Source organism: Notolepis coatsorum (assembly GCF_963971535.1).
Source record: "Notolepis coatsorum genome assembly, chromosome: 2".
Classification (NCBI taxonomy): domain Eukaryota; kingdom Metazoa; phylum Chordata; class Actinopteri; order Aulopiformes; family Paralepididae; genus Notolepis; species Notolepis coatsorum.
In genome coordinates this window covers 147,871,581-147,892,455 of record NC_140166.1, presented here as the reverse complement: position 1 = coordinate 147,892,455, position 20,875 = coordinate 147,871,581, and the positions used below count along the sequence as shown (strand labels likewise).

The 20,875-nt window shown below is 47.1% G+C and overlaps 1 protein-coding gene across 1 annotated transcript in view; it reads left to right on the top strand.

Annotated features, from left to right (window-relative positions):
• The window catches only part of LOC311223561 (ankyrin repeat and IBR domain-containing protein 1-like), a 211,281-nt gene that overhangs the window by 180,088 nt on the left and 10,318 nt on the right, over positions 1–20,875 (top strand). Inside the window, exons 14-18 of the mRNA XM_084308341.1 lie at positions 3,684–3,750; positions 6,752–6,897; positions 9,544–9,722; positions 16,204–16,255; positions 16,703–16,808. Of these exons, the coding sequence (XP_084164467.1) occupies positions 3,684–3,750; positions 6,752–6,897; positions 9,544–9,722; positions 16,204–16,255; positions 16,703–16,808 (550 nt within the window). The remainder of the gene's footprint in view (positions 1–3,683; positions 3,751–6,751; positions 6,898–9,543; positions 9,723–16,203; positions 16,256–16,702; positions 16,809–20,875) is intronic.

Here is a 20,875-nt window from a genome sequence, read left to right as displayed (position 1 = left end):
ACTACACACTACACACTACAACCACTACTACACACTACAATCACTACTACACACTACAACCACTACTACACACTACAACCACTGCTACACACTACAACCACTACTACACACTACAACCACTGCTACACACTACAACCACTACTACACACTACACACTACAACCACTACTACACACTACAACCACTACTACACACTACAACCACTACTACACACTACAACCACTACTACACACTACAACCACTACTACACACTACAATCACTACTACACACTACAACCACTACTACACACTACAACCACTACTACACACTACACACTACAACCACTACTACACACTACAACCACTACTACACACTACAACCACTACTACACACTACAACCACTACTACACACTACACACTACAACCACTACTACACACTACACACTACAACCACTACTACACACTACAACCACTACTACACACTACAACCACTACTACACACTACAACCACTACTACACACTACACACTACAACCACTACTACACACTACAACCACTACTACACACTACAATCACTACTACACACTACAACCACTACTACACACTACACACTACAACCACTACTACACACTACACACTACAACCACTACTACACACTACAACCACTACTACACACTACAACCACTACTACACACTACAACCACTACTACACACTACACACTACAACCACTACTACACACTACACACTACAACCACTACTACACACTACAACCACTACTACACACTACAACCACTACTACACACTACAACCACTACTACACACTACACACTACAACCACTACTACACACTACAACCACTACTACACACTACAATCACTACTACACACTACACACTACAACCACTACTACACACTACACACTACAACCACTACTACACACTACAACCACTACTACACACTACAACCACTGCTACACACTACAACCACTACTACACACTACAACCACTACTACACACTGCAATCACTACTACACACTGCAATCACTACTACACACTACAATCACTACTACACACTGCAATCACTACTACACACTACAACCACTACTACACACTACAATCACTACTACACACTACACACTACAACCACTACTACACACTACACACTACAACCACTACTACACACTACAACCACTACTACACACTGCAATCACTACTACACACTACAATCACTACTACACACTACAACCACTACTACACACTACAACCACTACTACACACTACACACTACAACCACTACTACACACTACAACCACTACTACACACTGCAATCACTACTACACACTGCAATCACTACTACACACTACAATCACTACTACACACTACAACCACTACTACACACTACAACCACTACTACACACTACAATCACTACTACACACTACACACTACAACCACTACTACACACTACACACTACAACCACTACTACACACTACAACCACTACTACACACTACAACCACTACTACACACTACAACCACTGCTACACACTACAACCACTACTACACACTACAACCACTACTACACACTGCAATCACTACTACACACTGCAATCACTACTACACACTACAATCACTACTACACACTGCAATCACTACTACACACTTAGGGGATGCAGACCAGAGAAAGACGTTTGTCTTGTTTACATCATCAGGGTCCCCCATTTTCAATTCATAGTGACATTTATGACATACACAACATACATGACATGACATTTATGACATGGGGACATACTGTACATGACTTACAGGTATATAGTACTGTTACATTTGTCACATATATGATATGCAAATATACAGTACTGTTACCCAGAGATCCTAACAGTAAATATATACATATGATGAGGAGGAGACTACATTAGGAGGGGGTGGGTGGGTGGTAAAAAATATATACAAACGGTGGGGAGGAGACTGTCCATTGTTGTTGTGGCATAATTGCGAAACGTGTTTAGTCCCTTGTTTGTATGATAACAAGCTGTTTAGTTAATGGTTCAAAGTAATGGGAAAAGGGTGCTAGCTCACCATCAATCAGAAGCTAGCCACGAGACTTGCATTCACGCTCTCCAGCACACAGCCTCCCTGCCTGGCACAACAACCACAACAGTAGGGTCTATAGTCACAGTCAGGACAGTAGGCTCTACAAGTAGGCTCCCTTAAAACGCTAACGCTATTAAAAAAAAATACAGTGGAGGTTAAAATAAGAATATGACTTGGCCTGAAAAAATGTTCAGTCAGGAGAATTTTTTTTGCTTTAATCCCTGAAGCCAGTGGGTGGGGATTGGACGTTGTGGACAGCGACTCCTACAGGTCGGTTGGGTGACGCCTGTACAGCAGAAACAGGAAGTATCGGGGGCAGCGTGAGCCTCCCACACGTTACTCCTCGCCACTGAGAGTTCGAGCTGTCTGGTGAAAAGATGCGACAGGCTGCCTCCTCGTGTACCGGAGGGGACACGTGATGCAAGGCTTCTATCTTCACTACAGCCAACCAGTGGGAGGCATAGTCTAGCAACGTTCAAGACAGGGGAGGGAAGAATTAGAATCACGAAATTGGGATGGGAGAAAAAATATAAAAACAGGAGAAAAAGTATATAAAAAAAAAAGAAGACGTGTCCAGCCCATGGGGACATTAACGTGTGTTGTCGGGCCTTAAAGAAGACGCGTCCAGCCCGTGGGGACATTAACGTGTGTTGTCGGGCCTTAAATAAGACTTGTCCAGCCCGTGGGTACATTAACGTGTGTTGTCGGGCCTTAAAGAAGACGTGTCCGGCCCATGGGGATATTAACGTGTGTTGTCGGGCCTTAAAGAAGACGTGTCCGGCCCACTGGGACATTAGCGTGTGTTGTCGGGCCTTAAAGAAGACGTGTCCGGCCCATGGGGACATTAGCGTGTAGGCCTTAAAGAAGACGTGTCCGGCCCATGGGGACATTAGCATGTGTTGTCGGGCCTTAAAGAAGACGCATCCAGCCTGTGGGGACATTAACGTGTGTTGTCGGGCCTTAAAGAAGATGTGTCCGGCCCGTGGGGACATTAACGTGTGTTGTCGGGCCTTAAAGAAGACATGTCCGGCCCGTGGGGAAATTAACGTGTGTTGTCAGGCCTTAAAGAAGACATGTCCGGCCCGTGGGGAAATTAACGTGTGTTGTCGGGCCTTAAAGAAGACATGTCCGGCCCGTGGGGACATTAACGTGTGTTGTCGAGCCTTAAAGAAGACGTGTCCGGCCCGTGGGGAAATTAACGTGTGTTGTCAGGCCTTAAAGAAGACGTGTCCGGCCCGTGGGGTGGGGGTTCCCTGTCTGATATTGCATTGTGCCGCCATAAACTGGTCTGTGGGGAAAGACTGACCCTTTTTCCAAACAATCAATAAGAAAGATATTACAATCTTTTTTTATAAATTATAATGACAGAAATCTATTTCTAATTCTTCCGTGAGGTTTTAATATAAATTCTATCCATTTTATGCCTGTCTATAATATTGCCAATTTTATGCAAATTGTCTGTTTCTCGTCTTGACACATGACTGCTGTGAAGCACTTGGGGCTGTAATTCGTGTATGAAAGGTGCTCTACAAATAAAGTGTATTATTATTATTATAATGAATTATTATTAATTTGACCGAGCAGTGCTCGTTAATAACAGCCTGTCCTTCCTGCAGCTGGAGCAGCGGCTGTTGAAGACGGCCACGGAGAAGATGGAGCAACTCAGCCGCGCGCTGAGAGGACGTGAGTCCAGAACCCTAACCCTAACATCCACCCTAACCCTTACATCCACCCTAACCTTAACATCCACCCTAACCCTAACATCCACCCTAACCCTTACATCCACCCTAACCCTAACCCTTACATCCACCCTAACCCTAACCCTTACGCATTCAGACAGACATCACCCTAACCCTTATGCATTCAGACAGACATCACTCTAGCTCTCATCCCCATTACGCATTCAGACAGACATCACTCTAGCTCTCATCCTCATTACACATTCAGACAGCCATCACTCTAGCTCTCATCCCCATTACACATTCAGACAGACATCACTCTAGCTCTCATCCCCATTACACATTCAGACAGACATCACTCTAGCTCTCATCCCCATTACACATTCAGACAGACATCACTCTAGCTCTCATCCTCATTACACATTCAGACAGCCATCACTCTAGCTCTCATCCCCATTACACATTCAGACAGACATCACTCTAGCTCTCATCACCCTTACGCATTCAGACAGACATCACTCTAGCTCTCATCACCCTTACGCATCCAGACAGACATCACTCTAGCTCTCATCCCCATTACGCATCCAGACAGACATCACTCTAGCTCTCATCACCCTTACGCATTCAGACAGACATCACCCTAATCCTTACGCATTCAGACAGACATCACTCTAACCTTTACGCATTCAGACAGACATCACCCTAATCCTTACGCATTCAGACAGACATCACTCTAACCTTTACGCATTCAGACAGACATCACTCTAGCTCTCATCACCCTTACGCATTCAGACAGACATCACTCTAGCTCTCATCACCCTTACGCATTCAGACAGACATCACTCTAGCTCTCATCCCCATTACGCATTCAGACAGACATCACTCTAGCTCTCATCCCTATTACGCATTCAGACAGACATCACTCTAGCTCTCATCCCCATTACGCATTCAGACAGACATCACTCTAGCTCTCATCCCTATTACGCATCCAGACAGACATCACCCTAACCCTTACGCATTCAGACAGCCATCACCCTAACCCTTACGCATTCAGACAGCCATCACTCTAGCTCTCATCCCCATTACACATCCAGACAGACATCACTCTAGCTATCATCCCCATTACGCATTCAGACAGACATCACTCTAGCTCTCATCCCCATTATGGATTCAGACAGACACACATTTTAATAAACTTGTCAACACGGCTTTTCCTCCGGCTTTGGCTGCCTAATGCGCCTGTACTAGATTTCATTCTCGGTTCTTCATGCACGACTGGTCATTGGAACGAGTAGATTTGGCCCGATCCATAGATGTGCAACATGGCTATGATAAGGTAATTTATAGGCCTCATATTCTATATTCTATAATAATATTTCAAATTGCATGGGTCCGGATGGGAGAATTCAGTACTGTATCTACAAAACCTTCTGTTTAATCATCTTCCCTTTATTCATTTCCTTAGATTTCTTGTACACATGATCTCAAGAAGGTACCTTTTCCATGTCTGGTCATTTTTAGCATGGTGTTATTCACTGTCAAATATGCAAAGAAAAATCATAATTCATATTCTCCATTGTTTCATTACAATTTAAGCAAGCCAAGAACATGCAAATGTACATTGTAGAAGTGGAGCAATCTTCCATTTACTTAATATAGGGATCGGGCCTAAGAGGTTAAACAGGTGTGGTATTAAACAGGTGTGTCTTGTGGTATTAAACGGGTCTTAAAAATGTAATTTGAAACCTGCAGATACCCTGGTCATGTTTATATGTGACAAAGTGTGTTTTACTGGCGACTTGTGGCCCCCTAGTGTTCAGAAAATAGTTATTGCAGCTTTAATGTTTCTCGCCATGCAGTATCTCTCTCTACCCTTCCTACTTTCTGATTGTCTCTCTCTCTCTCCCCCTCCCTCCCCTCCACCTCTCCCTCCCTCCCTCCCTCCCTCTCTATATCCTCCCTCTCTCTCTCCCCCTCTCTCTCTCCCCCTCCCTCCCTCTCTCTCCTCCCCCTATCTCCTCCCTCTCTCTACCCCTCCCCCTCTCTCTCTCCCCCTCCCTCCCTCTCTCTCCTCCCCCTATTTCTCCCCATCCCTCTCTCTCCCCCTCCCTCTCTCTCCTCCCCCTCTCTCTCTCTCTCTCTCTCTCTCTCTCTCTCTCTCTCTCTCTCCCTCCCCCTCTCTCTCTCTCCCCCTCCCTCTTTCTCTCTCCCTCTCTCCATCCCTCTCTCCCTCCCTCTCTCTCCCCCTCCCTCTCTCTCCCTCTCTCTCTCCCTCCCTCTCTCTCACCCTCCCTCCCTCTCCCCATCCCTCCCCCTCCCTCTCCCCCTCCCTCTCCCTCCCTCTCTCTCCCCCTCCCTCGCTATCTCCCTCCCTCTCTCTCTCTATCCCTCTATCCCTCCCTCTCTCTCCCCATCCCTCCCCCTCCCTCCCCTCCCTCTCCCTCTCTCCCCCTCCCTCTCTCGCCCTCCCTCCCTCTCTCTCCCACTCCCTCCCTCTCTCCCTCCATCCCCCTCTCTCCCCCTCTCTCTCCATCCCTCTATCTCTCCTCCCCATCTCACTCCCCCTCTCTCTCCCCCTCCCTCTCTCCCTCTCTCTCCCTCCATCCCCCTCTCCCCCTCTCTCTCCATCCATCTATCTCTCCTCCCCATCTCACTCCCTCTCTCCCTCCCCCTCTCTCTCCTCCCCCTCCCTCCCTCTCCCCCTCTCTCTCTCCCTCCCTACCTCCCCCCCTCTATCCCTCTCTCTTCCTCCCTCCCACTCCCTCCCCCTCCCTCCCTCTCCCCCTCTCTCCCTCCCTCCCTCCCTCTCCCCCTCTCTCCCTCCCCCTCCCTCCCCCTCTCTCCCCCTCCCTCCCTCTCCCTCACTCTCCCTCTCTCTCTCCCTCCCTTCCGCTCTTTCCCCCTCTCTCTCCCTCTCCCTCCCTCTCTCTCTCCATCTCCCTCTGTCCCCCTCCCTCCCTCTCCCTCCCTCTCCCTCCCTCTCTCCCTCCCTCTCTCTCTCCCAGGGGAAGGAGGTCCGCCGGACACTACCTTCATCGAAGACGCCGTCCTCGAGCTCCTGAAGACCCGGCGCGTCCTCAAGTGCTCTTATCCCTACGGGTTCTTTCTGGAGCCCAAGAGCACCAAGAAGGAGATTTACGAGCTCATGCAGGTAACAAGCGTTTAGCCAGACGGACACCAGTACGTTCTCAACAGGGCAGAGCTTTTAGCCAGACAGACACCAGTACGTTCTCAGCAGCGCAGAGCTTTTAGCCAGACAGACTCCAGTACGTTCTCAGCAGGGCAGAGCTTTTAGCCAGACGGACACCAGTACGTTCTCAGCAGGGCAGAGCTTTTAGCCAGACAGACTCCAGTACGTTCTCAGCAGCGCAGAGCTTTTAGCCAGACAGACACCAGTACGTTCTCAGCAGCGCAGAGCTTTTAGCCAGACAGACACCAGTATGTTCTCAGCAGGGCAGAGCTTTTAACCAGACAGACTCCAGTACGTTCTCAGCAGGGCAGAGCTTTTAGCCAGACAGACTCCAGTACGTTCTCAGCAGGGCAGAGCTTTTAGCCAGACAGACTCCAGTACGTTCTCAGCGGGGCAGAGCTTTTAGCCAGACAGACATCAGTACGTTCTCAGCAGGGCAGAGCTTTTAGCCAGACAGACATCAGTACGTTCTCAGCAGGGCAGAGCTTTTAGCCAGACAGACTCCAGTACGTTCTCAGCAGGGCAGAGCTTTTAGCCAGACAGACTCCAGTACGTTCTCAGCGGGGCAGAGCTTTTAGCCAGACAGACACCAGTACGTTCTCAGCGGGGCAGAGCTTTTAGCCAGACAGACTCCAGTACGTTCTCAGCAGGGCAGAGCTTTTAACCAGACAGACTCCAGTACGTTCTCAGCGGGGCAGAGCTTTTAGCCAGACAGACATCAGTACGTTCTCAGCAGGGCAGAGCTTTTAGCCAGACGGACTCCAGTATGTTCTCAGCGGGGCAGAGCTTTTAGCCAGACAGACTCCAGTACGTTCTCAGCAGGGCAGAGCTTTTAGCCAGACAGACACCAGTACGTTCTCAGCAGGGCAGAGCTTTTAGCCAGACAGACACCAGTACGTTCTCAGCAGGGCAGAGCTTTTAGCCAGACAGACATCAGTACGTTCTCAGCAGGGCAGAGCTTTTAGCCAGACGGACTCCAGTATGTTCTCAGCGGGGCAGAGCTTTTAGCCAGACAGACTCCAGTATGTTCTCAGCAGGGCAGAGCTTTTAGCCAGACAGACTCCAGTACGTTCTCAGCAGGGCAGAGCTTTTAGCCAGACAGACTCCAGTACGTTCTCAGCAGGGCAGAGCTTTTAGCCAGACAGACTCCAGTATGTTCTCAGCGGGGCAGAGCTTTTAGCCAGACAGACACCAGTACGTTCTCAGCAGGGCCGACTTAACATGGATCATTAGAGATGTGAGATCAAAGCCTCCCAGTTCTCTGATGCTCACGCACACATGCTGGCTTCTCAGTGAAATATTTAGTGTTATGTCATCATATAAGCCAATATAGACACAACATGTATTTTTCTGCCGGCTTATGTGTTGTTGGTGGATCCGTGTGGATTTTTTTTGGGCATTTTATAATTCATGAGAGGTAAACTGCCAGGACTCCCATGGGCCTTGAAAATCCTTAAAGTGTGTTGAATTTGAAATTTTGGCCGTTTGTCACGGAAGTGCTTGAAATCATGGAAAAGCAAGGCATTGAAAGTCGGTAATTGGCACAACATAACATTGCTGTGTTATGATGAAATTGAAGGCTCTGGATCGCAATAAATGTCCCAGGCTTTAGTGTTTGAGATCAGGCAACTTATTGAACTCCTCAAGTGGACCGATCCGTCTGGACCTCTGTCGCCGACACGACACGTTCGATGCTCCAACACAGGTCATATACCTCTTAATGCATCGGCATAGCAACAGAAAGAGTACCTTGACCTTCATGAAAAAAAGACAACCAATTGCGGACTAACTATTTTTGACTACCTAAATGTTTATTGTGAGCGATCTGCAATGCTGAATTTCCCTCCGTATCAATAAAGTAATTATATTCTATCTATTCTATTCTAATAATGTATCTGCAACAAACAAACCTTAATCAATCTCAGTCAAGCAGCCGACTAACCAACACTCCTCCCACTCAGACGGGTTAGGGTTAATAATGCTCCTCCCACTCAGACGGGTTAGGGTTAATAATGCTCCTCCCACTCAGACGGGTTAGGGTTAATAATGCTCCTCCCACTCAGACGGGTTAGGGTTAATAATGCTCCTCCCACTCAGACGGGTTAGGGTTAATAATGCTTCTCCCACTCAGACGGGTTAGGGTTAGTAATGCTCCTCCCACTCAGACGGGTTAGGGTTAATAATGCTCCTCCCACTCAGACGGGTTAGGGTTAATAATGCTCCTCCCACTCAGACGGGTTAGGGTTAATAATGCTCCTCCCACTCAGACGGGTTAGGGTTATTAATGCTCCTCCCACTCAGACGGGTTAGGGTTAATAATGCTCCTCCCACTCAGACGGGTTAGGGTTAATAATGCTCCTCCCACTCAGACGGGTTAGGGTTAATAATGCTCCTCCCACTCAGACGGGTTAGGGTTAATAATGCTCCTCCCACTCAGGCGGGTTAGGGTTAATAATGCTCCTCCCACTCAGACGGGTTAGGGTTAATAATGCTCCTCCCACTCAGACGGGTTAGGGTTAATAATGCTCCTCCCACTCAGACGGGTTAGGGTTAATAATGCTCCTCCCACTCAGACGGGTTAGGGTTAATAATGCTCCTCCCACTCAGACGGACCTGGAGATGGTGACGGAGGACTTGGCTCAGAAGGTCAACCGGCCCTACCTGCGGACGCCGCGGCACAGGATCGTCCGCGCGGCGCGACTGGTGCAGCAGAAGAGACAGGAGCTCCTGGCCTCTGTGGCCCGAGGAGTGGCCCCCAACGACTCCCCCGAGACCCCCAGACGCAGGTAACCCTTAACCCTAACTAGAGGAGTGGCCCCCAACGACTCCCCCGAGACGCAGGTAACCCTTAACCCTAACTAGAGGAGTGGCCCCCAACGACTCCCCCGAGACCCCCAGACGCAGGTAACCCTTAACCCTAACTAGAGGAGTGGCCCCCAACGACTCCCCCGAGACGCAGGTAACCCTTAACCCTAACTAGAGGAGTGGCCCCCAACAACTCCCCCGAGACCCCCAGACGCAGGTAACCCTTAACCCTAACCAGAGGAGTGGCCCCCAACGACTCCCCCGAGACCCCCAGACGCAGGTAACCCTTAACCCTTAACCCTAACCAGAGGAGTGGCCCCCAACGACTCCCCCGAGACCCCCAGACGCAGGTAACCCTTAACCCTAACTAGACGAGTGGCCCCCAACGACTCCCCCGAGACCCCCAGACGCAGGTAACCCTTAACCCTTAACCCTAACCAGAGGAGTGGCCCCCAACGACTCCCCCAAGACCCCCAGACGCAGGTAACCCTTAACCCTAACCAGAGGAGTGGCCCCCAACGACTCCCCCGAGACCCCCAGACACAGGTGAGGCAAACAGCCAGCAGGCAGGTCTCTGCGGGGGGCTTTAAAGTCTTACAAAGTATTAAATTCATTATTCTCAATTGAATGCCTTAAAAAGTATTAAAACGTCTTACATTTCATTTGTACAGGTATCTTTTTTTTGGGAGGAGATCTGTCTGGAGATTAAATAATATTAAATATATGAAATGTTTTTTTTTTTTTATCCGCTTTTTCTCCACATTTTCTATTTTTCTCCCATCCCAATTTCGTATATCCAATTCGTATATCCAATTCTTCCCTCCCCTGTCTTGAACGTTGCTAGACTATGCCTCCCACAGGTCGGTTGTAGTGAGGACAGAAGCCTTGCATCACATGTCCCCTCTGCGTGAATACTTTCCCCAAGGTGGTTGTCCTTCCGCGTTCGGTTTGCGCAGCCTGATTGGCCACTGACGCTTCTCTCAGCGCCCAATCGCGTTGCGCCTAGCTTTCAGTTCCACAGCCCAAGTCCTTCAGTTCCACAGCCCATTTCCTCGTATTGTTTTCATCTCTCTACATTAACACTTTGACTGCCATGAAACGTGTTTTGACGTCATTGCTGGCCATGCTCAAGTTGCCGGGGGACGCTGTACAGCGTCCTTATATCAATATTTCAAAAATCTGCGATCGGATTCATATGTCCCCTCCGCTGGCCTGAGATCCACCAACAGGACCCACTGAGCTCTCTGGCGGTTCAGGAGCGCCATCTGGTGGCCGATCGGCGCAATCGCTTTAACAGGAAGTGGCATAGAGGTTGTGCTACGTCCGTAGTACTTCCGGGTGCTCGCTATAGGTCCCGCGACTCTGGCTCGTCACGCTACACAGTGATCGATTGCCAATAACTCGATAAACAACATGATTTGGACGTATATACCATTATACAAGCTGGAGATGGACCGGGTAAATTTACATCCCATAATGATAAGATTTCAACTCTACGATGATCGCCCAACGGCGCGCGGAGACTGGGGTGAGTTTCAGCGTGTAACGTTACCGTCTTCGATACTAACTGCTATTATCAACATTTGACCCACATTAGATGATTGGTATAACGCTGCCCACGGAATTATAAACGGCCCCTAGCCCATCCGGTCAACATCAGATGACGTGTAGTAACTTCTAGAAGTACGTCTAGTTGTAATTTTTTATATCGCGCTGATTGCCATAAAACTGTATTGCATCATCAATATAATGTATTTGGGGCTATAGATCACGTTCTGGAGAAAGCTGCAGAAAGAGATGAAAACATACTTATACATTAGACCATACTTTACTATGAATATGTGAATGAAAAAGTTTAACGTTGCTACACAATGAGCAATACATATAGGACTTTGAATGGGCCCTAATAATGGCAATGTAGCAATAGAATTTAAAAAGTTATAGCCCTGCAAAGAAGGGGACTTTCTCCATAGACAAATAGCGCTGGCAATCTATGGTATATCATGAATTTAACCTTAGGCAACCAAAGTGTTAACGTAACGCGCTATTCATATCAATCGACATCACATCAATATAAATAACGTATTGTTTTCATCTCTCTATAGTAAAGTAACGCGCTATTCATATCAATCGGCATCACATCAATATAAATAACGTATTGTTTTTCTCTCTATATATATCTTTTTTTTTAAGATACATTTTTTAGCGTTTATCGCTTTTTGCTACTGGGCAGTCCAGTAGAGCAGGGGTTCCCAAACTTTTCAGGCCAGGACCCAGAAAATCAGGCTTTATTTTTTTTGTCATGCGATCGATTTTTTAAGCCAAATATCACTTCAATCCTATTAAGTTAGTTCAAGTTAGTTATTCATTTATATGTGCTATTTATGAGAGGGCTAACTTGTTGCAAAATAATAATGATAATAATAATAGCCTCATTAAAATACTATTGTTGCTTCGGTTGTTTTCAGCGTTTTATGTGCATAATCTGTTATTTAGTTTGAAATGTTCGTTGAAATAAGTAGATTTTTTTTGTTTTTATTTATTTATTAAGTTAATATAAAACCATATAGTCACATTTTAGAATACAATAGAATAGAATACAACTAGAAACACTGTCCTGGCCTGCTTCTAAGTTCAGTGGCCTGACAAAAAAATATATATATATATTTTTTATTTTTTTGATAATCATCTCGCAGCCCACCCGTGGCTGCTCGCGGCCCACCTTTGGGTCGCGACCCCGACTTTGGGAACCACTGCGAGAGAGAGAGAGAGAGGAAGAGCGGGAGACAGAGTGGGGGGAAGACATTCGGCAAATGACGCCGGGTCCGGGACGCAGCGCGTTACATGTTGTTTTCATCTCTCTATATTAACACATTCGGGGCCATTGGGATGCGTCTAATAAATCTCTAGAGGACCGGCAAATGTAAACAGACGTGGGGCTGTTTGTAGAGCTAAATCTATACTTTATAGTATTGCTATCTGTCCATTCTCATTGTCAATTGAGTCCATAAACCGTCCCTTCAAAATGGCTTAAAGAAAAAAAAATAATCAATACGTTCTCATTTTATAGCGCCGTGAATATAAGCGTTATACGGGATTTGGTCTAGTATATTTTCTGGATGGCTACATAAAGGGCTAATAGCTGCTAACGTTATATCCAATGGCATTTCCGTTATACAGATGCTACAGTTAAAACTCAAACTGCATATGATCGGCACGATCCTCAAGCATGTATGCATGAAAGGGGGGGGGCGGGGGACGTCGTTTCTTATTGATTACCAATAACCGTGTTCGTCTAACTAGCCACATAGGCCGATCGTATCGTATCATAACAAGGCTCGATCGGTGTGTAATTTACGTGAAAAAGATCTTACCATGAGCCGGTTGGATCCCCCCAAGCATTTCCCCGTTATCGATCGACATCTGGTAGATCGATATGTCCATTGGCTGATGATAAATCCCCTTATTGCATAGTGAAATCCGCAATTCAAAACGTATCCCGTGCAACAGACAATAGCTATTGCTTCAGATGAGTAGAAAACTACATTAGAGATCCAAAAAAAAAAGACAACTTCTGCCACAGGGAACACTCTATTATCGCGATAGCACCCCTAAGAGGATCTGGCCGGTAATGCACGTTGGCGAATTCAAAGAGTAGGGTAAATCTGCAGTGCCGCTCGGCGACCTTGAATAGGTTATTAAAATGGAATAAAAGCAATAACAACTTGCCACGGATATATCCGTGCTTCTGTCCACAACGGGTGGAATCGAAACACGGAGATCTCCGTGGTCGGGCGCCATTGTGTTAACGTAACGCGCTATTCATATCAATCGTCATCACATCAATATAAACGTATTGTTTTCATCTCTCTATATTAACATAACTAGCTATTCATATCAATCGACATCACATCAATATAAATAACGTATTGTTTTCATCTCTTGGTGTAGGCTAGTTCGTTTTAGTATATTGTGCACGGCGGTAGCGAGTTAGGCGATAGTTTTAGTATATTGTGCACGGCGGTAGCGAGTTAGGCGATAGTAGGGCTAACGCGATTGGGCGCTGAGAGAAGCGTCAGTGGCCAATCAGGCCGCACAAACCGAACGCGGAAGGACAACCACCTTGGGGAAAGTATTCACGCGTCCCCTCCGGTACACGAGGAGGCAGCCTGTCGCATCTTTTCACCGCAGCAGCTCGAACTCTCAGTGGCGACGAGTAACGCGTGGGACCGTGGGAGGCTCACGCTGCCCCCGTCACTTCCTGCTTCCGTCGCACCAGCGTCACCAAACCGACCTGTAGGAGTCGCTGTCCACGACGTCAAATCCCCACCCACCGGCTTTCCCACCCTCTAACACTTGCCAATTGTGTTAGTATGAACGACCGGCCAGCCGGTAGCAACGCCGAGAGCTGGGCTCGAACCCAGCGTCTCCTGCGTTAGAGGCGAGCGCCTTGCCCACTGCGCCAATCAGCCGCTATATAAAATGTTTTTGTATTCAAGTAGTTGTTTTTCGCGGGGCTACTGGGAGCTTGGTGCATCTGGCGAGAGCTTGTATGGGATGTGGGACGTGATAGCTTGTATGGGACGTGGGACATGAGAGCTTGTGTGGGACGTGATAGCTTGTATGGGACGTGGGACGTGAGAGCTTGTATGGGACGTGGGACGTGAGAGCTTGTATGGGACGGACGTGAGAGCTTGTATGGGACGGACGTGAGAGCTTGTATGGGACGTGGGACGTGAGAGCTTGTATGGGACGTGGGACGTGAGAGCTTGTATGGGACGGACGTGAGAGCTTGTATGGGACGTGGGACGTGAGAGCTTGTATGGGACGTGGGACGTGAGAGCTTGTATAGGACGTGGGACGTGAGAGCTTGTATGGGACGTGGGACATGAGAGCTTGTGTGGGACGTGAGAGCTTGTATGGGACGTGGGACGTGAGAGCTTGTATGGGACGTGGGACGTGAGAGCTTGTATGGGACGTGGGACGTGAGAGCTTGTATGGGACGGACGTGAGAGCTTGTATGGGACGTGGGACGTGAGAGCTTGTATGGGACGTGGGACGTGAGAGCTTGTATGGGACGTGGGACGTGAGAGCTTGTATGGGACGTGGGACGTGAGAGCTTGTATGGGACGGACGTGAGAGCTTGTATGGGACGTGGGACGTGAGAGCTTGTATAGGACGTGGGACGTGAGAGCTTGTATGGGACGTGGGACGTGAGAGCTTGTATGGGACGTGGGACGTGAGAGCTTGAATGGGACGTGGGACGTGATAGCTTGTATGGGACGTGGGACGTGAGAGCTTGTATGGGACGTGGGACGTGAGAGCTTGTATGGGACGTGGGACGTGATAGCTTGTATGGGACGTGGGACGTGAGAGCTTGTATGGGACGTGCAAGAACTCAAATTGGCAGTGCAGCCGCCAGTTCAGTGTCACTACAGTATGTTTTTCTTTTGCTAGTATGTTTGTGAAATTGGTATTGGTCTTAAAAAGTGTTACATTTAACTAGTGCTGTCAGTTTATCGCGTTAATTAGATTAATTAATTACACAGCAAATTATCGCATTCTGAAAATGAACTCAAAAATGGTCCATTTGCATGTTCTTGGTATCTGATTCTAGGGACATCTATGGATCTCAGGGAATGTATTCCCAGTGTCAGAAATACTGTCTGTTACTAGGCTTGAGTAAATTGTAATGAACCAAATGAGAATATCAATAAAAGAAAATTATCTTTGACTGTGAATAACACCATGCTAAAATTGACCAGACCTGAAAAATCTAAGCAAATGAATAAATGGAAGATGATTAAACACAAGGTTTTGTAGATACAGTACTGAATTCTGCCATCCAGACACATGCAATTTGAAATATGATTATAGATTATAAAGTATCAGGCCTAAAATGGTTATGAGATTAAAATGCGATTAATTAGATTAATTCATTACAACTCCTGTAATTAATTAGATAAAATTTATCGCCTGACAGCACTACATTTAACCTCTTAACAAGTGCCCATCAGTAACTACAGGCCAATCTCCAACCTACCATTCCTCTCCAAAATACTTGAAAAGATTATCTCCAACCAACTCCACACCCACCTTCAGAACAACTCCCTTTTTTAACCCTTTCAATCAGGCTTCCAAACACACCACAGCACAGAATCTGCTCTTGTTAACGTCACCAACGATATCCTGCAAAATTCAGATTCTGGTTTTCTCGCCATACTCATACTTACATTTTATCTCTGTCTTGTCTCTAAGCTGTCTCCCTTTCTCTGTAGTATCCCCACCATTGTGAACGTCCATGTACTGTGTTTGTCCATGTACTGTGTTTGTCCATATACTGTAATGCAATGTCTGTAAAGTGCTTTGAGATACTTTATGTAAGGCGCTATATAAAATAAATGTATTATTATTATTATTAAATCACAATTTAAGTTGGTGCTTCTCTCTCTTCCCGGACAGTTTCGCTGGCGGAACGTGGGACTGGGAATATTTAGGCTTCGCGTCGCCTGAGGTAATGATCTCTCTTTTCTTTAGTTTATATTACATTAATGATACAGATATGTTATTCCGCTGTGTTGTCTTCCTTTTAACCCTTTCACTGCCACACGACAGAAGGTTAACCCTTTACCATCACACAACCGACGGTGATGCTCCATCATTAGCATGCATTAGATGCTAATGATGGAGCATTGCCGTCGGTTGTGTGATAGTAAAGGGCTAACCTTCTGTATTGTGACAGTGAAAGGGTTAACCGGCTGTCGTGTGGCAGTGAAAGGGTTAAGGACGTTGAGAGCAAGAGATGTGGTGACCAGGTGTTGAATGATTGGGTGATTGCATGTTTGGAACCGCTGCTGAAATGAAACACGCCGATAATGAACCCTAAACCCTGTTGTCAAATGTTAACCCTGTGTTAATTTCGACCTGCGATTGGTGATATTTTATTATTGTTATTGTGTAGGAGTATGCAGAGTTCCAATCCAGGCGGAGGCACAGACAGAGGAGACGAGGAGACATGTCCAGCCTGCACAGCACCACGCCTGACCCGGAGGACCCCAGCGAGCGCGGTGAGGCTGCGCACAGGGCTAACAGGGCTAACAGGGCGCACAGGGCTAACAGTGCTAACAGGGCGCACAGGGCGCACAGGGCTAACCGGGCGCACAGTGCTAACAGGGCGCACACGGCTAACAGGGCGCACAGGGCTAACAGTGCTAACAGGGCGCACAGGGCTAACAGGGCGCACAGGGCGTACAGGGCTAACAGTGCTAACTGGACGTACAGTGCTAACAGGGCGCACAGGGCTAACAGGGCTAACATGGCGCACAGGGCTAACAGGGCATACAGGGCTAACAGGGCTAACTGGACGTACAGGGCTAACGGGGCTAACAGAGGCACAAACAGAGGAGACGAGGAGACATGTCCAGCCTGCACAGCACCACGCCTGACCCGGAGGACCCCAGCGAGCGCGGTGAGGCTGCGCACAGGGCTAACAGGGCTAACAGGGCGCACAGGGCTAACAGTGCTAACAGGGCGCACATGGCTAACAGGGCTAACGGGGCACACAGGGCTAACCGGGCTAACAGGGCTAACAGGGCGCACAGGGCTAACCGGGCTAACAGTGCTAACAGGGCTAACAGTGCTAACAGGGCTAACAGTGCTAACAGGGCGCACAGTGCTAACAGGGCGCACAGGGCTAACAGGGCGCACAGGGCTAACAGGGCGCACAGGGCTAACAGGGCGCACAGTGCTAACATGGCGCACAGGGCTAACAGTGCTAACAGGGCGCACAGGGCTAACAGGGCTAACAGGGCTAACAGTGCTAACAGGGCTAACGGGACGTACAGGGCTAACAGGGCTAAGAGTGCTAACAGTGCGTACAGGGCTAACAGGGCGTACAGGGCTAACAGGGCGCACAGGGCTAACAAGGCTAACTGGACGTTAGGGATGGGTACCTTTCACATTTGAACCGATACCGGTACCGGTACCTGTGAATCGATACCGGTACCCAACGGTACCTTTTTTCTGTACTTTAGTCTCAAGAAATTGAATTTACCTACCTCAGTCGTAAAAAAAATCCAAACTTCAAATAACTACAATTTCGACAGTTTTCGGCTTGTCATTGCTCCGACTGCTTTGTTGTTGAATCAAGTCAAATCCTAGGTACGCATATATTGTGCGTGTGAACGTTGACATGAAGAAAAAAAAAAATAAAAATAAAACGGTTTCTCACTTGATTCGATACTCGGTAGTACCGACGTGTTTCGGTTCGGTACCTCAAAAGTACCGAATTCGGTACCCATCCCTACTGGACGTACAGGGCTAACAGTGCGTACAGGGTGTACAGGGCTAACTGGACGTACAGGGCTAACAGTGCTAACAGTGCATACAGGGCTAACAGTGCTAACAGTGATTGATTGATTGATTTTTATTGTGGAGTAAAAGACAGCATCCAAGGGATAAAAACATGAGAAAGTGCAAGCACTTATTTCCATCATGGTCCCTGATTTTGGACATGGACAGACATCATAAAACATAGAGCATCATAATAAAACATAATAAAACAGAGCATCATAATAAAACAGAGCATCATAATAAAACATAGATCATCATAATAAAAAACAGAGCATCATAATAAAACATATAGCAACCCCATAAAAACACTCCCTACCCTCTCCTTCCTAGACGTGGCTATTCTATACTTCACTGGCTAGACATTTCTTTGTGGCACGTTTAAAACGTCCCCCCTCTTCGATGTTTTTCAGGGCCACTGGAAGCTTGTTCCACTCCAGTGCTGCAGAATATAAAAAAGTATTTGTATTAGGGAGTTACATTTTGGCAGAATAAAATCCGTACTGCTCCTTCTAGTGAAGTATGAATGATTGTCACGGAATCGATTAAAATAATTAGATAGATATTTTGGACCTGTATTTTGAACTATCTTGTGTGTGAGACCTAATTTGATGTGAATTACCCTTTTATTGACCGGAAGCCAGTTTAGTTGCCTAAAGAAAGTTGGCCCTAGGTGAGTGCGTGGAGGTAGCTTAAGGACTACTCTCATTAATTTGTTTTGAGCTGTCTGAAGTTTGTTTTTCAGGACCTGTGGAGTGCCACTAAACCAGGAGGTGGCAGCATATAGTCAAAGTGACTTTGTACTAATGCGCCCGCTAGCATTTTAAGTGTTGCCTGGTCCAGTAGTTCCCCTTGTCTAGCTAGGAATTTCGTTTTCTGGCAGATTTTAGTGTGGGCTTTTTTAGCCATGGCCTCTCCTGTAAGATGTTTGTCCATTATGCAGCCTAGATATACTACAGAATCCTTGTTTGTTATTTGCTTCTCACCTACTCTTACCTTCATTTCTATTTCTTTACCAAGCCGTTTCCTTGATCCGAACAGGATGGCCTCTGTTTTTCCTAGATGAAGAGATAGTTTGTTATCTGACAGCCATGTCTGCACATTTGATAGCTCCTCACTAAGGGTCCTCTCCACTACTGCCAAGTCCTTATGGGAGACAGAATGCGTACAGGGCTAACAGGGCGTACAGGGCTAACAGGGCTAACTGGACGTACAGGGCTAACAGTGCGTACAGGGCGTACAGGGCTAACAGTGCTAACTGGACGTACAGGGCTAACAGTGCGTACAGGGCGCACAGGGCTAACACGGCTAACAGGGCTAACAGTGCTAACAGGGCTAACAGGGCTAACAGTGCTAACAGGGCTAACAGTGCTAACAGGGCGTACAGGGCTAATAGTGCTAACAGTGCATACAGAACACAGGGTATTACAACGTCTTAAAAAGTCTTAAATTCATAATTCTCAATTCAAGGCCTTAAAAGGTATTAAAAAGTCTTACATTTAATTTGCACAGGTATTCATTTATTTTTTAACCCATTACCCGCCAAAATCGCTGTTCAGCGTTATTGCCCGCCATGCGTTGTCTGCCAATATCGCTGTACAGCGTGTTTCAAGTTCATATTTCATATTTTCGTCATGGAATTCATATTTCACCCACGGAGCCTTGTCATATGCTGCGGGAGTCATCACAACTCTGCAACGCTTCAATACCGCCACCTGGTGGTCGATCGGCGAGTTGCCAAACCGGAAATGCCCGTTTCAGCTCGGTCCGTCCCCTAATTCCGTCCGGCCACTCGTTTATCGTCCCGGGACTCAATCCACACACCGTGGACATGGATCGTTGCCATAACTCAATAAACAACATGATTTGGGCGTATATTAGTATTATACAAACCGGAACTGGATTGCCTTGATCCCCACCACATAACTGGGATCTGTTTGTTCCACTCTCATCGCCCAACGGTACGAGGAGACGGACGTGAGTTTCAGCGTTTTTCTTTATCATTTTCGATACAAACTGCTCTGATCAATATATCACCCATACTACATAAATCATTTAACGTCGGTCACAGAATTATAAACGACCCCCCCCCCCCCCCCCCCCTCCGTTCACCCGCAGATGATCAGTCATAACGTTTAGGACCATGTACAGTTTAAATTTTTAATATAGCATGGATCGGTATTAAACTGCATTTGATAATCTAATATTTGCATTTATGCCTATATCTCACGTTCTATGAAATACTGCAGAAAACGATAAAAACATATTTATACTCTAGACGGTATTTTCGTATGAATGTGTGAATGAAAAAGTAAAACGTTCCTACATCCTGAACGATAGATAATTGATGTTGAATGGGCCATAGTAATGTCAATTTAGCAATACAATTTAAAAAGTTATAGCCCTGCAAAGAAGGTGAACATCTCCATAGACAAATAGCGCTGGCAGAGAATGGTTTAGGATGATCAAAGTGGTGGCAGAGAATGGGTTAAGGAACTGTCGTGGAACCGAAGAGGATCAGGTAAAATCATCTTGGTTGATACAAATTTGTTAAAACATGGTACATCTAATACAAGTTAGTTTAGGAAGTTTGGTAGAGGACTCAACGTTCTCTGGCCAGGAGGTCAAGCTCTCAGACCTTCTTGTCAGTTCACCTTATAACCTTATCGGACACAAAGGAAGGGGGCGGGGAAGGGATGACCATGTGTTAGGTGAGGCACAGGAGGAGGGGGTGAGGGGCACAGGAAGGAGGGGTGAGGGATAGGGAAGGAGGGGTGAGGGATGG